This window comes from Heterodontus francisci, chromosome 30 (assembly GCF_036365525.1).
Source record: "Heterodontus francisci isolate sHetFra1 chromosome 30, sHetFra1.hap1, whole genome shotgun sequence".
Classification (NCBI taxonomy): Eukaryota; Metazoa; Chordata; class Chondrichthyes; order Heterodontiformes; family Heterodontidae; genus Heterodontus; species Heterodontus francisci.
The window spans coordinates 26,444,601-26,459,272 of record NC_090400.1 but is presented as its reverse complement, the minus strand read 5'-3'; the positions used below and the strand labels follow the sequence as shown (position 1 = coordinate 26,459,272).

The 14,672-nt window shown below is 42.8% G+C and overlaps 1 protein-coding gene across 1 annotated transcript in view; it reads left to right on the top strand.

The window, feature by feature from the left end:
- Positions 1-14,179, top strand: part of LOC137346491 (eosinophil peroxidase-like) — a 41,671-nt gene extending 27,492 nt beyond the window's left edge. Inside the window, 4 exon segments of the mRNA XM_068009952.1 lie at positions 6,805-7,042; positions 9,262-9,467; positions 12,880-13,071; positions 13,491-14,179. Coding sequence (XP_067866053.1) covers positions 6,805-7,042; positions 9,262-9,467; positions 12,880-13,071; positions 13,491-13,942 — 1,088 coding nt within the window. The 3' untranslated portion in view covers positions 13,943-14,179.
- Positions 14,180-14,672: the final 493 nt, after the last annotated feature.

The window sequence follows — 14,672 nt, the reverse complement described above, 5'->3', positions numbered from 1 at the left end:
ATTTACCACTGAGTATTCATAAGCAATATTTGCGACAGAGTATTTGCCATGAAATGTTTACCAGAGAATATTTATTGTTGAGTAATTACCAGGAATTATTTACTGGAATATATACCAGCAACTGCTAAAGAGAGTATTTATTGGTGATATTTGCCATATTTACCTGGAGAAAAGTTATTATATTGTTATAACCAGCTGCTCAAGACAAAGCCCCCAATCAAAACATATGATTTTGATTGTGGTGGAAGAAACGCACTGTTAATTCAGTCCGCCCCTCTACAGATCGCCTAACATATCATTTAAAATTTTGAAAATTAAAGAAAGACCCAACCAAATTGTACCAAGTATTAATCCCCGAATAAGACTAACGAAGCCAGGTGTCTTGAGATCAACAAATTAACTGTTTAATTAGAAAAACTAAATTCTTAAGCGCTACTAAGTTATAAACAATATTTAAAATAGAAAAAATCAGTGTCCTTGCAGATTTACATTCCTGCCAAAGTGGACTCTTCCAATGTGTAACAGTCCAAGATTGCTTGAAGTCCTCGCAGTGGTCCAATGCGGGAAAAAGGTTCTTCAACAGTAGTACAGTCCGTAGTTTTGTTCAGCGGTTGAATTGATGCTCTTCTTTTCCAGCAATGAATTTCAGCAATTACAGTTCAGTAGTTAAAGGAATTTGGTTATTTTCTTTTAAGAAATTAATCTGGTTTAACATCAGAATTCTGAGCGTATGATAAATAGGGTTTAAATAAACCAAAAGAGAGCTCTCTTTTCCTTCGGTATATGCTGGCAGACTATCTGTGTGTCTATCTGTTAACTGTGTTTTATGAAAGGAAAATAGTGTTCGATGGATTTATTAGAGTTTTAGAGGATGTAACTAGTAGGATAAAGGCGAACCAGTAAATATAGTATGCTTGGATTTCCAAAAGGCATTCAATAAGGTGCCTCACAAAAGATGAGCAGGCAAGATAATGGCTCATGGAATTGGGGTGATACATTAGAAGGATGAAGGGTTGGTTAATGGACAGGAAGCAGAAAGTAGGGATAGATGGCACATTTGCAAGTTGGAAGGCTGTGACAAGTGGAGTGCCACAAGGATCAGTGCTGGGGCCTCAGCTATTTACAATCTACATTTATGACTTAGACGAAGAGACAGAGAGTAATGTATCTAAGTTTGCTGATGATACAAAGCTAGGTGGAAATGCAAGTTGTGAGGAGGACAAGGAGAGGCTGGGAAGAGATATAGACAGGTTAAGTGAGTGGGCAACAAAGTGGCAGATGGAGTATAAGGTGGGGAAGTATGAGGTTATTCCCTTTGATCATAAGAATAGAAAATCAGAATGTTATCATTTATTGCGAGGGGAATTGAATACAAAAGTAGGGAGGTTATGCTACTGTTATACAGAGCATTGGTGAGACCACATCTGGAGTACAGTGTTCGGTATTGGTCTCCTTATTTAAGGAATGACGTAAATGCACTCAGAGAAGGTTTACTTGACTAATACCCGGAATGGGCAGGTTGTCTTATGAGGAAAGTTTGGACAGGCTGTGCTTGTATCGGCTGGAGTTTAAAAGAGTAAGAGGCAACTTGATTGAAACATAGAAGATCCTGAGGGGTCTTGACAGGGTGGATGTGGAAAGGATGTTTCCCTTGTGGGAGAATCTAGAACTAGGGGGTCACTGTTTAAAAATAAGGGGTTGCCCATTTAAGACAGCGATTAGGAGAATTTTTTCTCTGAGGATCGTGAGTCTTTGGAACTCTCTTCCTCAAAAGGTGGTGGAAGCAGAGTCTTTGAATATTTTAAGGCAGAGATAGATAGATTCTTGATAAGCAAGGGGGTGAAAGGTTATCAGGGGTAAGTGGGAATGTGGAGTTGAGATTACAATCAGATCAGCCATGATCTTGACGAATGGCGAAGCTGGCTCAATAGATCAAGTGGCCTACTCCTGCTCCCAATTTGTATGTTCGTATTTTTTAAAAGGCGTGAATCTGGTAAATGTTGATGTTCAGAGAGACTTGGGTGTACTCAAACAAAGAACACAAAAGGTTAGCATGCAGGTACAGTAAGTAATTAGGAAAGCAAATGGCATGTTGGCCTTTATTGCATGGGGATTGGAATACAAGAATAAAGTAGTCATGCTACAATTGTACGGGGCTTTGGTGAGACCGCACCTGGAATACTGTGTGCAATTTTGGTCTCTATATTTAAGGAAGTATATACTTGCTTTGGAGGCAGTACAGTAACACTTCACTAGATTGGTCCCTGGGGTGAGAAGGTTGTACTATGATGAGAGGCTGAGTAAATTGGGTCTATGTTCTCTCGAGTTTAGAAGAATGAGAGGTGATCTCATTGAAACATTCAAGATTTTGCAGGTCCATGGCATCTATATCTCCTCCTGCCCTTCTGCACCACTAATGCCTCCAGAACCATATCCATCACTATGGATCTTTCTTTCCGTCCCGGTGTTCACTTCACCATAATTTAGATCCCAGCAACATTGTTGAGCATAGCTTCCCTTTAAAGTACAACTTGCCTTTAAGGAGAGCAGGCTGGCTGGAACATGTGATCTGCAAACAACACTGCTGGACCCTCCTGCTGTGCATAGAGGTTGCCAGCAGCATTCAGGAGCAGACAGCAGAACTGGAGCCACTGTGGCTAGCAACATAAGCATTCAGGTAAGGTGGCTACATGAAGTTTGCATGTTGTTCACCTTGATCGGAACAGCATGGGCAGGTCACGAATCACAAATCCTGTGACCAAAAAACTGAGCTAATCAATTTCTAACCCTATATGTTTCATGATTTCTGCAGAATAGCGTTTGCATATTGTGTAATTAGTGCAGAATAATTACTGAAGGTTCTGTAATTACTTTACTCCAGAACATTTGCAGCACATGTTCCATAGGGTGCCCAATGAAGGAATCATTCTACAGTTTGTAAAACCACAGTGATTAAAATGCTGATGTCTGTTCTAATGGACTACAATAACAGGCTAATGGGTTGGATTGGGGTGGTCTAGAGTCATAGCATCATAGAGTTATATGGCATAGAACCAGGCCCTTTGGCCCATCGTATCCATGCAGGCCATCAAGCACCAATCTGTTCTAATCCCATTTTCCAGCACTTAGCCCATAGTTTTGTATGCTTTGTTGTTTCAAGTGCTCATCTAAATACTTCTTAAATGTTGTGAGGGTACCTGCCTCTACCACCCCTTCAGGCAGTGTGTTCCAGATTCCAACCACCCTGTGGGTGAAATTTTTTTTCCTCAAATCCCCTCTAAACCTCCTGCCCCTTCCCTTAAATCTATGTCCCCTGGTTATTGACACCTCCGAGAAGGGAAAAAGTTTCTTCCTATCTACCCTATCTACACCCCTCATAATTTTGTATACCTCAATCAGGTCCCCCCTGAGCCTTCTCTGCTCTAAGGAAAATAACTCTAGCCTATCCAGTTTCTCTTCAAAGCTGAAATGCTCAAGCCCAAGCAGCATCCTGGTGAATCTCCTCTGCACACTCTCCAGTGCAATCACATCCTTCCTACAGCGTGACGAACAGAACTGTACACAGTACTTCAGCTATGGCCTAACTCGCGTTTTATACAGCTCTATCATAACCTCCTTGTTCTTATATTCTATGCCTTGGCTAATAAAGGCAAGGATCCCATATGCCTTCCTAAACACCTTATCTACCTGTGCTGCTGCCTTCAGTGATCTATGGACAAGTACACCAAGGTCCCTCTGACCCTCTGTACTTCCTGGGGTTCTACCACCCAATGTCTATTCCCTTGCCTTGTTAGTCCTCCCAAAATGCATCACCTCACACTTCTCAGGATTAAATTCCATCTGCAACTGCTCTGCCCATCTTACCAGCCCATCTATATCGACCTGTAATCTAAGGCTTTCCTCCTCACTTTTTACAACACCACCAATTTTTGTTTACCTGCAAACTTACTGATCATACCTCCTATATTCATGCCTAAATCATTAATGTACACTACAAACAGCAAGGTCCCAGCACCGATCCCTGTGGTACACCACTGGTCACAAGCTTCCACTCGCAAAAACAACCCTCGACCATCACTCTCTGCCTCCTGCCACTAAGCCAATTTTGGATCCAATTTGCCAAATTGCCCTGGAATCCCATGAGCTCTTACCTTCTTAACCAATCTCCCATGCGAGACCTTATCAAAAGCCTGACTGAAGTTCATGTAGACTACATCAACTGCTTTACCTTCATCTGCACACTGAGTCACCTCCTCAAAAAATGCAATCAAATTTATTAGATACGATCTCCCCCTGACAAAGCCATGCTGACTATGCCTGATTAATCCCTGCCTCTCCAAGTGGAGATTAATCCTGTCCCTCAGAAATTTTTCCAATAGTTTCCCTACCACTGATGTTAGACTCGCTGGCCTGTAATTACCTGGTTTATCCCTATTACCCTTCTTGAATAATGGTACCACATTCTCTGTCCTCCAGTCCTCTGGCACCTTTCCTGTGGCCAAAGAGGATTTGAAAATTTGTGTCAGAGCCCCTGCAATCTCCTCCCTTGCCTCACATAACAACCTGGGATACATCTCATCTGGGCCTGAGGATTTATCCACTTTTAAGCCCGCTAAAACCGCTAATACCTCCTCCCTTTCAATGCTAATTTGTTCAAGTATATCACAATCCCCCTCCCTGATCACTACACCTACATCGTCCTTCTCCATAGCGAACACAGATGATAAGTAATCATTCAAAACCTCACCTACATCCTCCGGCTCCACACACAGATTGCCAGTTTGGTCCCTATGGGCCCTACTCTTTCCCTGGCTAGCCTCTTGCCCTTAATATATCTATAAAACGCCTTAGGATTTTCCTTTATCTTCTCTGCCAGTGTTTTTTCATGCCCCCTCTTTACTCTCCTAATTACTTTGTTAAGTACCCCCCCCCCACACTTTCTATACTCCTCTAGGGCCTCCACTGTTTTCAGGCCTCTGAATGTTCCATAAGCCTTCTTTTTTTCCCCTATCCAATCCTCTATAACCCTTGACATCCAGGGTTCCCTGGACTTGTTGGTCCTATCCTTCACCTTTACGGGAACATATTGGCTCTGAACTCTCACTATTTCCTTTTTGAATGACTCCCACTGGTCTGATGTAGTCTCTCCTGCAAGTAGTTGCTCCCACTCCACTTTGGCCAGATCCTGTTTTATCATATTGAAATCGGCCTTCCCCCAATTCAGTACCTTTATTTCCGGTCCATATTTGTCCTTTTCCATAACTACCTTAAATCTTACACAGTTATGGTCACTATCCCTGAAATGCACCCCCACTGACACTTCTACCACATGTCCAGCTTCATTCCCTAAGATTAGGTCCAGTACCACCCCTTCACTTGTAGGACTTTCTACGTACTGGCTCAAAAAGCTCTCCAGGATGCATTTTAAGAATTCCGCCCCCTTTAAGCCTTTTGCACTATGACTATCCCAGTTAATATTGGGGGTGTTAAAATCCCCTAACATTATTACACTATTATTTTTACACCTCTCTGAGATTTTCCTACATATCTGCTCCTCTATCTCTCCCTTTCTGTTTGGAGGCCTGTAGTACACTCCCAGCCAAATGATTGCCCCCTTTTTGTTTTTAAATTCTACCCATAGGCCTCATTTGAGGAACCTTCTTAGATATCATCCCTCCTTACTGCAGTAATTGACTCCTTGATCAATAGTGCAATGTCACCTCCTCTTTTACACCACCCCCCCACCGCCCTCACCCCCCATCATGCCTGAAGATTCTATACCCTGGAATATTGAGCTGCCAGTCCTGCCCTTCCCTCAACCATGACTCTGTGATAACAATAATATCATATTCCCATGCGTTAATCAATGCCCTCAATTCGTCTGCCTTACTTGTAACACTCCTTGCGATAAAATAGTTGAAATCCAGCCTTGCATTATTCGCTTGTGCCTTAACAGATCTATATTTGCTCTGCCGTCCAGACTGACTTACTTTCTCTTCTATATTTGGCTGTGCATTATCCCCTACTGTACCTCCACTCTGTATCCCATCCCCCTGCCAAATTAGCTTAAAGACCCCCAACAGCACTAGTAAACCTCCCTATAAGAATGTTGGTCCCGTTCCGGTTCAGGTGCAACCCATCCAACTTGTACAGGTCCCACCTTTGCCAGAAACAAACCCAGTGATCCAGGAAACTAATGCCTTCCCTCCTGCACCATCTCTTCAGCTACGCATTCATCTGCTCTATCCTCCTATTCCTATACTCACTAGCATGTGAAATCAGGAGTGATCCAGAGATTACAACCTTTGAGGTTCTGTTTTATAATCTGCTACCTAGCTCCCTAAATTCTTGTTGCAGGACCTCATCCCTCTTTCCATCTATGTCATTGGTACCAATGTGAACCACAAACACTGACTGTTCACCCTCCCCCTGCAGAATGGTCTATGGTGTATGAAGTGGGAAAACTTGTGTTCACATCCCCTCTATCAGCTGAGTTCTTAACCTCAGGCAGTGCTACTAGAAGTAGACACTAAGCAGAAAACATTCAATCCCTCACACATCTCTGTCTCAAGTTACAGTGAGATAGAACAGAAAGAGAGAGTCCTTCCAGACGATTCCACAGCCCTCCACTTGGTTAGCTTCAGAAAGGCATTGCCAGAGTCCCAGCAGCATGTTACCCAACAAATATTCTAACCTCAGGATTTGTGTGACAATAAAACAGAGTTCGTTGTGCACTTTTTCTTGTGCAACTAACACACAGTAGCTGACAGGTGTACTTTACCTTTTGCTCTCTGAATTTCACAGGTTACAATGCTTGGCGGAAATTCTGTGGCCTTTCCCAACCCAAGAATGTAATTCAGCTTGCTGCAGTCCTCAACAATTTGGAATTAGCGAAAAACCTCCTCAACCTGTATGGGACTCCAGACAATATCGAAGTATGGTTGGGAGGAATCTCTGAACCATTCGTGGAAGGTGGGAAAGTGGGCCCTTTATTGGCCTGTTTAATAGGACAGCAATTCAAGAACCTGAGAAATGGAGACAGGTAATGAACAATATTATAAGAACAGAAACAACTGAAAGCTTTAACATTTATTAAGTCGTGGGCTTACACTTCACAATCAAGGGATCTCAGATCAGAGATCCAGAGCATCCTGACACTCCAATCTGCCAGCCTGGGTTGTGATGGGCTCAGTCAATAATTAGCTGTGTTGCTGGGTAGAGCATGTTGAGATTGCAGTGATAGTTTTCCATATTAGTGCAGAAAACTTATATCACTGGCCTTTTCCTCTCCATAAACGTGTCTTGGGTCAGCCTATTGGAGACCCATCAGACTGTGACAACCCCAAATAGCTTTAATCACCCAGCCCCCTGAGGAAGCTTGCAGGTAAACAATGGTGAAAACAGTCTTACAGTAAATGACTGGGCCGGAGTTCAGTGGAAAGGTAAACAAACGGAAATATTTCCACAGTAAAAATGCCAAAAATTGGAAACTTTAAGGCTGATTTTAATTTAGTCTGTCTATGAAAATGTGGTGGTAGCTTCCCTAAAATCCCAGTGCTGCAGTTACTGCCCCATTCCTGCTCCTATCCCACCCACCCTCATTTTGCCCAGGGGTTTCTCAAGAAGACGTCCCTCTGATTCAGGCTCAAATCTCGATGCGGGGTGCGAATCAGAGCCCTCTGACACACTTCGGACCCTGATGTAATTTCAGGAGTGTAGTGTGTGTGAACTGTGCACACTCCACCCAGTCGTATTAGCCAGTAAAGCAGAAAAGGGAACATAGAATTATTTTTGTGGTGACCGGAGGGAACAGGAGTACTCCTCTGGGCTTCACAGTGGCGCAGTGGTTTGCACCGCAGCCTCACAGCTCCAGTGACCCGGGTTCAATTCTGGGTACTGTCTGTGTGGAGTTTGCAAGTTCTCCCTGTGTCTGCGTAGGTTTCCTCCGGGTGCTCCGGTTTCCTCCCACATGCCAAAGACCTGCAGGTTGATAGGTAAATTGGCCATTATAAATTGCCCCTAGTATAGGTAGGTGGTAGGGAAATATAGGGACAGGTGGGGATGTGGTAGCAATATGGAATTAGTGTAAGATTAGTATAAATGGGTGGTTGATGGTCGGCACAGACTCAGTGGGCCGAAGGGCCTGTTTCAGTGCTGTATCTCTAAACTAATGTAAACTAAACTAAACCGTGAGCTGCTGCCAGACTGGACGTTCCCCTCCATCTCCCCAAAACCAGCTTCCCCTTGTAACTAACCACCTGCCATCTGGCTCACCATCCGCACCACCTGCCTCTGCATTGGCCTGTGGTTGTGGAGTTGCAGTGAGCCACCTGGTCTGGGTGTGCAGCTCACTGACAGCATGGTAATGAGGCCTGGCACATGACATGGTTCAGCCAGCCTGCTGGCAGGAACTGATAGGTGCTCTGTCTGCTGGCCAATCTTTCTGCCCCCAGAGTTAATGTTTAGTCCATTTAGTCGGGAGATGCAGTTGGTAAAGGCTTTGATCAGAGGCTATGGTTTCAGGTCCTACCTGGGAACCATGGGACATAACCAGCTAACATCCTGTTGAGTGCTTAGGAGTTATTGTGTAGCTACAGATATTAACTTACAAGCTTGGTGATCTGCTCTCCTACACATTTTTTTCTGGAAACACTCAGCAGGTGAGGAAACATCTGTTGGGTGGGGACGGTGAGGTGAACATTTTGGGTCAGTGACCCTTGCTCAGAATTGGAAATTGTCGCAGATGAACAGCTTTTTAAGAGGAAGAAGGAAATAAGTTGGAGAGAAAGTTAAAATGGGTGTAAATTGGGCAGCTGCTTCACTATCGCTAGTTTTACACGACTGCCCAAGTCAAAATTAGCCCCAGTGGCCTGTGAGTAGGTGAAGGATGGGAGATGATTAAATGACAGGAGTGATGATGATGTAAGACAAAAGGAGACACGAATGCTGTCCAGGCCGGTACAGTCAACACAATGGACAATCCTAGTTAGATCTTCAGACTGAGAAACTGAATCTGGACCTTCAATTTCAGGACATCTAAATCCTCCCCCCCACCCCACCCCCCGCCCCCCACTGCTCATCATATTTCTTCTGAATGTGGGGTCAGTGAAACTCCTCCCCCCTCCCCCCCCCCACCCCTGGCCTTCTCTCCTGTCCAGCTCCTATACTCGGGAATGCAGGTGGACTATTTACAGTCAATAACTCAGGTTTGATCTGTATGTTTCAGAGACTTGACTATAATGTTTCCCCTTTGCTTTTCAGATTCTGGTGGGAAAATGCTGGAGTTTTTACCAGTAGCCAGCGTCAGGCTCTTGCTGAAATCTCCATGTCCAGGATAATCTGTGATAACACCTGGATTGAATTTCTTCCTCGGGATGCATTTCAATTCCAAACATTCCCACAAGGATATGTAAACTGCAGCCAGATACCACAGGTAGACCTGAGTGCCTGGAAGGAGGATGTGCAAGGTACAATATCTCAGGACTGGGCCCAGTCTTCACAAAACAGACATTACAGTTCATTTGTGTTTCAGTTTAAAACTAACCAAATCTACTGGTGTAAGAAAACAGCAAAGAGAAGCTGAGAGCTGGCACTGTGAAATTCATTAACGTTTCTCTCTTTTAGTAATTCCAACTCTTTTTTCAGAAGTGTTTATTTTCTGCTGCAACTTTTTCTGTCCGCTGTAGTGATTCGGGGACAGCAAAACTGAAGGGTCAATGGGGTTAAGGACATAATCTTTTTTGAGCAGGAAGTTTAGATCCATTAATATAATTCAGATTACCTATCCACCTCCTCATTATACCTTCATTGCACCCAATCCCTTCTCTCCCCAGAACCATCTAATTGTCTCCTGAACCCATTTATGCATCTACATTTTCCAGATAATTTCTTACACAACTCTGGTTTGCTCTTAATTTTTACTTGTCTCCTTTGGTATTTTATCCCTTCAATCACCCTTGGTTTATTTTCTCATCTGAAAGACAACACCATCAAAAGTGCAGCACTCACTCAGCACTGCATTGATTGGAGTGTTAGTCTAAATATTTGTATTCAAGTCTCTGCAGTGGAACTTGAACCCACAATCTGTTGATACAGAGATGAGAGTTCTACCAACTTTAACAGTGTGGCAGTTGCCAGGGTTAAATGGTAGTGTTTGCAAATCACACTCTGGATTGACAGTCGTATTTGATAGCCTCCCTCAGCAAAGATGGTAGTGTTTGCTAATCTCCCTAAGGATAGATGAAAAAAGGAATTACTGCTAGGTACAGGAAAAACAGTACCTAAACAATAAGCTACTTTCAAAGAAGAGAGTGTTCGGGCACAATCAAGGTATATTCCCATGAAAAGAAAAAGTAGGGCAAACAAATCTAGAGCTCCCCGGATGCTGAAAGAGATAGAGATTAAGAATAAAAAGAAAAATGCTTATGACAGATGTCAAATGGATAATACAATGGAGAACCACGCCGAATATAGACGGTTAAGAGACAAATTGATAAAACAAATAAGAGAAGCAAGGAGAGAGTATGAAAAGAGACTGGCAGCTAACATAAAAGGGAATACCAAAGTCTATAAGAATATAAATAATAAAAGGGTGGTAAAAGGAGGAGTGGGGCCGATTAGGGACCAAAAAGGGGATTTACACATGAAGGCAGGGGGACTAGCTGAGGTATTAAATGAATACTTTGCATCTATCTTTACCAAGGAAAAAGATGCTACCCAAGTCACAGTGAAAGAGGAGGCGATTAATACATTAGAAGGGTTTAAAATTGATAAGGAGGAGGTATTGGATAGGCTGTGTGTATTTAAAGTTGATAAGGCACCAGGACCGGATGAGATACATCCAAGTTTACTGATGGAAGTGAGAGTGGAAACTGCAGCGGCACTGCCCATCATTTTCCAGTCTTCCTTGGGCTTTGGTGGTGCCAGAGGACTGGAGAATTGTAAATGTTACGCCCTTGTTCTAAAAAGAGTGCAAAGATAAGGCCAGCAACTACAGGCCAGTCAGATTAACTTCTGTAGTGGGAAAACTTCTAGAAACAATAATTTGGGACAAAATGAATAATCACTCGGGCAATTGCAGGTAATGCAGTTAATAAAGGAAAACCAGCATGGATATTTGTAAAGGTAATATCATGTTTAACTAATTTGCTGGAGTTTTTGAAAAGGTAACTGAGAGGGTTGATGAGGATAATGTTGTTGATGTGGTGTACATGAACTTCCAAAAGGCATTGGAAATAGTGCCGCAGAACAGACATGTGAACAAAGTCATAGCTCATGGAATAAAAGGTACAGTAGCAACATGTATACAAAATTGGCTGAGTGATAGGAAACAGAGTAGTGGTTCATGGATATTTTTCGGACTGGAGGAAGGTTCCCCAGGAGTCAGTGTTGCGACCCTTGCTCTTCCTGTTGTATACTAATGACCTAGACCTTGGTGTATAGGGAACCATTTCAAAATTAAACTTGGAAACATTGTGAACAGTGAGGAGGATAGTGTAGAACTTGGAAAGGACATAGACAATTTGGTGGAATAGGTGGACAAGTGGCAGATGAAGTTCAATGCGGAGAAGTGTGAAGTGATTCATTTTGGTAGGAAGAACATGGAAAGAAAATATAAAATAAAGGATACAATTCTAAAGGGGGTGCAGGAGCGGAGGGACCTGGGTGTATATGTGCATAAGTCACTGAAGGTGGCAGGACAGGTTGAGAGAGCAGTTAATAAAGCATACAGTATCCGAGGCTTTATTAATAGGGGCATAGAGTACAAGAGCAAGGAGGTTATGTTAAACTTGTATAAAGCACTAGTTGGGCCTCAACTGGAGTATTGCATCCAGTTCTGGGCATCGCACTTTAGGAAAGATGTGAAGACATTGGAGAGAGTACAGAAAAGATTCACGAGAATGGTTCCTGTGATGAAGAACTTCATTTACGAAGATAGATTGGAGAAGTTGGGACCATTTCCTTGGAGAAGAGAAGGCTGACAGGAGATTTGATCGAGGTATTCAAAATCATGAGGGGTCTGGACTGAATAGATAAGGAAAAACTGTTTCCACCTGTGGAAGGATCAAGAATGAAAGGGCACAGATTTAAGATAATTGGCAAACGAAGCAATGGCGACATGAGGAAAAACTTTTTCATGCAGTGAGTGGTTCGGATCTGGAATGAACTGCTAGAGAGTCTGGTGAAGGCAGGTTCAGTTGAGGCATTCATAAGGGAATTAGATAGCTATCTGAAAAGGAAGAATGTGCAGGGTTTTGGGAAGAAGACGGGGGAATGGCATTAAGTGAATTGCTCATTCAGAGAGCCAGTCAGAGATGATGGGTCGAATGGCCTCCTTCTGTGCTGTAACAATTCTGTGATTCTACAGCTGCATATCTCACCATAAGGTAGAAACAGATGATTGATGTTATAGAGAAGCAGATTCTTATTCAGCTTATGGCTGAATCATCTGCAGAATGTAATCGGTCAGAGTTAATAATATGGGATATACAAGTAGATTAATATCCTGATGGTTTACACTATTACTTTCACACATCAAGTAGAAATGCCATTCAGTCCTTCCCCATCTTTGATTGTCTGCCAGGGAATTGAATGGCCATGCGCTTCTCCCTGGAGTGATTGACTAAATGGGCTTTTCTCATTTCACATTTACTTCTGTTGTTGGATGTGGCAAATACTCAGTGGAATTGAAACTGTCTGCATATCCCACACCATTCATACCACTTTGCATTTGTCTGCTTTTCTGTTCTCTTCACTAATTTGCATGTTTTATTCTTTAGTAGTCTAAAAATAGTGTTGATATGTACACAAAACTTCAAATATTCTTGGTAACTCCAGGCTTCCCTTCTCCTGATTAGTATCTGTTTGTTCCCTTTACAGTGACCCCTTGTGGCTCCGTCCCTGTTGTCGCTCACGCCCATTTCTCGATCTGTAAATCCTCGGTCAGGTACACTTGTGAGTCTGGATTCAAGCTGGCAGGAGGGGATACGATAAAATGTCTGAGTAACGGACAGTGGAACTCTGCACCACCTAGCTGTATAGGTAAGAGCTGAAATCCAGTGCCTTTGAATAGTGAGTGCCGTTGGTTGGCGTCGGGTCAAACAGGTTGAATATAAACACAACTGCGGTAATTTTCACCTTCATCCTCTGAGCATTAATCTGTGAGAGCAGATTACCCACCAAATGCTCACCACATTGTCCCACAGTAGCCTATTGCTTTAATACTTTAATTTTCCTATTGAAGCCCATCACATTAACACTGTCACTCTCCCACGATACTGAGTTTTTCTCTTTCTTTAAGATGTTAGTGTCGGCTCCAAATAATGGAAGCAGCATTGTTAAATAAGTCTTAGCACTTAGAATGAGCGGATAAGCATGATGATCTACTCTTGAAGTTCTTTCAGATCCCCTGTGGACTGGATCTCAAGAAGCTCAAATTCACAATGCACCACCAGGACCTAAAGGAGGTACAGGACCAAAAGGAGCTAAAGGAGATAAAGGTGACTCTGGGCCAAGAGGGCCTGAAAGAGAGTGCTGTCAACCTGTACTAGTATCTCAAAATGACACAAAAAGGTCAGCCTTTTCTGTGCAACTTAAAGTAAGCAATCTGGAACAAAGAAAACCAATTCCATGTGCAAAGGAAATTTACAATGGCCAGGGAGATTACAAATGTCAAACAGGAATATTCACTTGTCAGATACCTGGAGTATATCAATTTTCATATCACTGTGGAGTGAGCGGTAGTGTATCTATGTTTCTTAAAAAAAATGGCACTGCTGTGATTATCTCACAACAGGAAGGCAAAAATGGAAGAAATATTTTATCAGGAAGCGCCATCCTGCAGCTAGATTTTGGTGATCAAATTTGGCCGGAGGCTCAGTTTAGGAGAGGTGGCATATCCGTTTTCAGTTATTTTCTCGGCCACTTACTCTTTACAGTTTAATTAGTTTCCTTTGACTCCAGGCATACATAAATATCTTTACCAGAAGAATGTTAGAGGGATCTGCTCCTAGGTTTCCTTACTAGCCTGAGCTGGGAAATCAGTAGTCACTGATGGAACCTTTACAACATAAAAGCTGCTTTTAGTACTTGACACGGTTAATATATAGAACAAATCCACTCTTGGGGCAGAGGTCTGATCTCGTGGTCTGGCTCAGTCTCAAACTCCTCTCCCCATATATTACACCAGGGACTGCTGGGTCATTCATCCAAAGAGTTGAAATCTTACCAGAAGGTCTGTGACTTACATTTTCACAATTCCCATTTCTAACTGAGATAGATTTTCAAACATGAATTTGGAAAAATTTCTAAACCACACAGCAAACACTATTCATACAAACATACGGAACAGGAGCAGGAGTAAGCTATTCGGCTCCTCGAGCCTGCTCCACCATTCTATAAGATCATGGCTGATCTGTTTGTGGACTCAACTTCACTTTCCTGCCTCTTCCCAATACCCTTTGGCTCCCTTGTTTGTCAAGTATCTGTGTACCTCTGTCTTAAAATCATTTAGTGATCCTGCCTCCACTGCTCTCCGAGGAAGAGAGTTCCACAGAAGCACGACCATCTGAGAGAAAAAAATTTGCTTCATCTCTGTCTTAAATGGGAGACCTTTTATTTTTAAACTGTGCCCCCTAGTTTTAGTCTCTTCCACAAGGGGAAACATCCTTTCA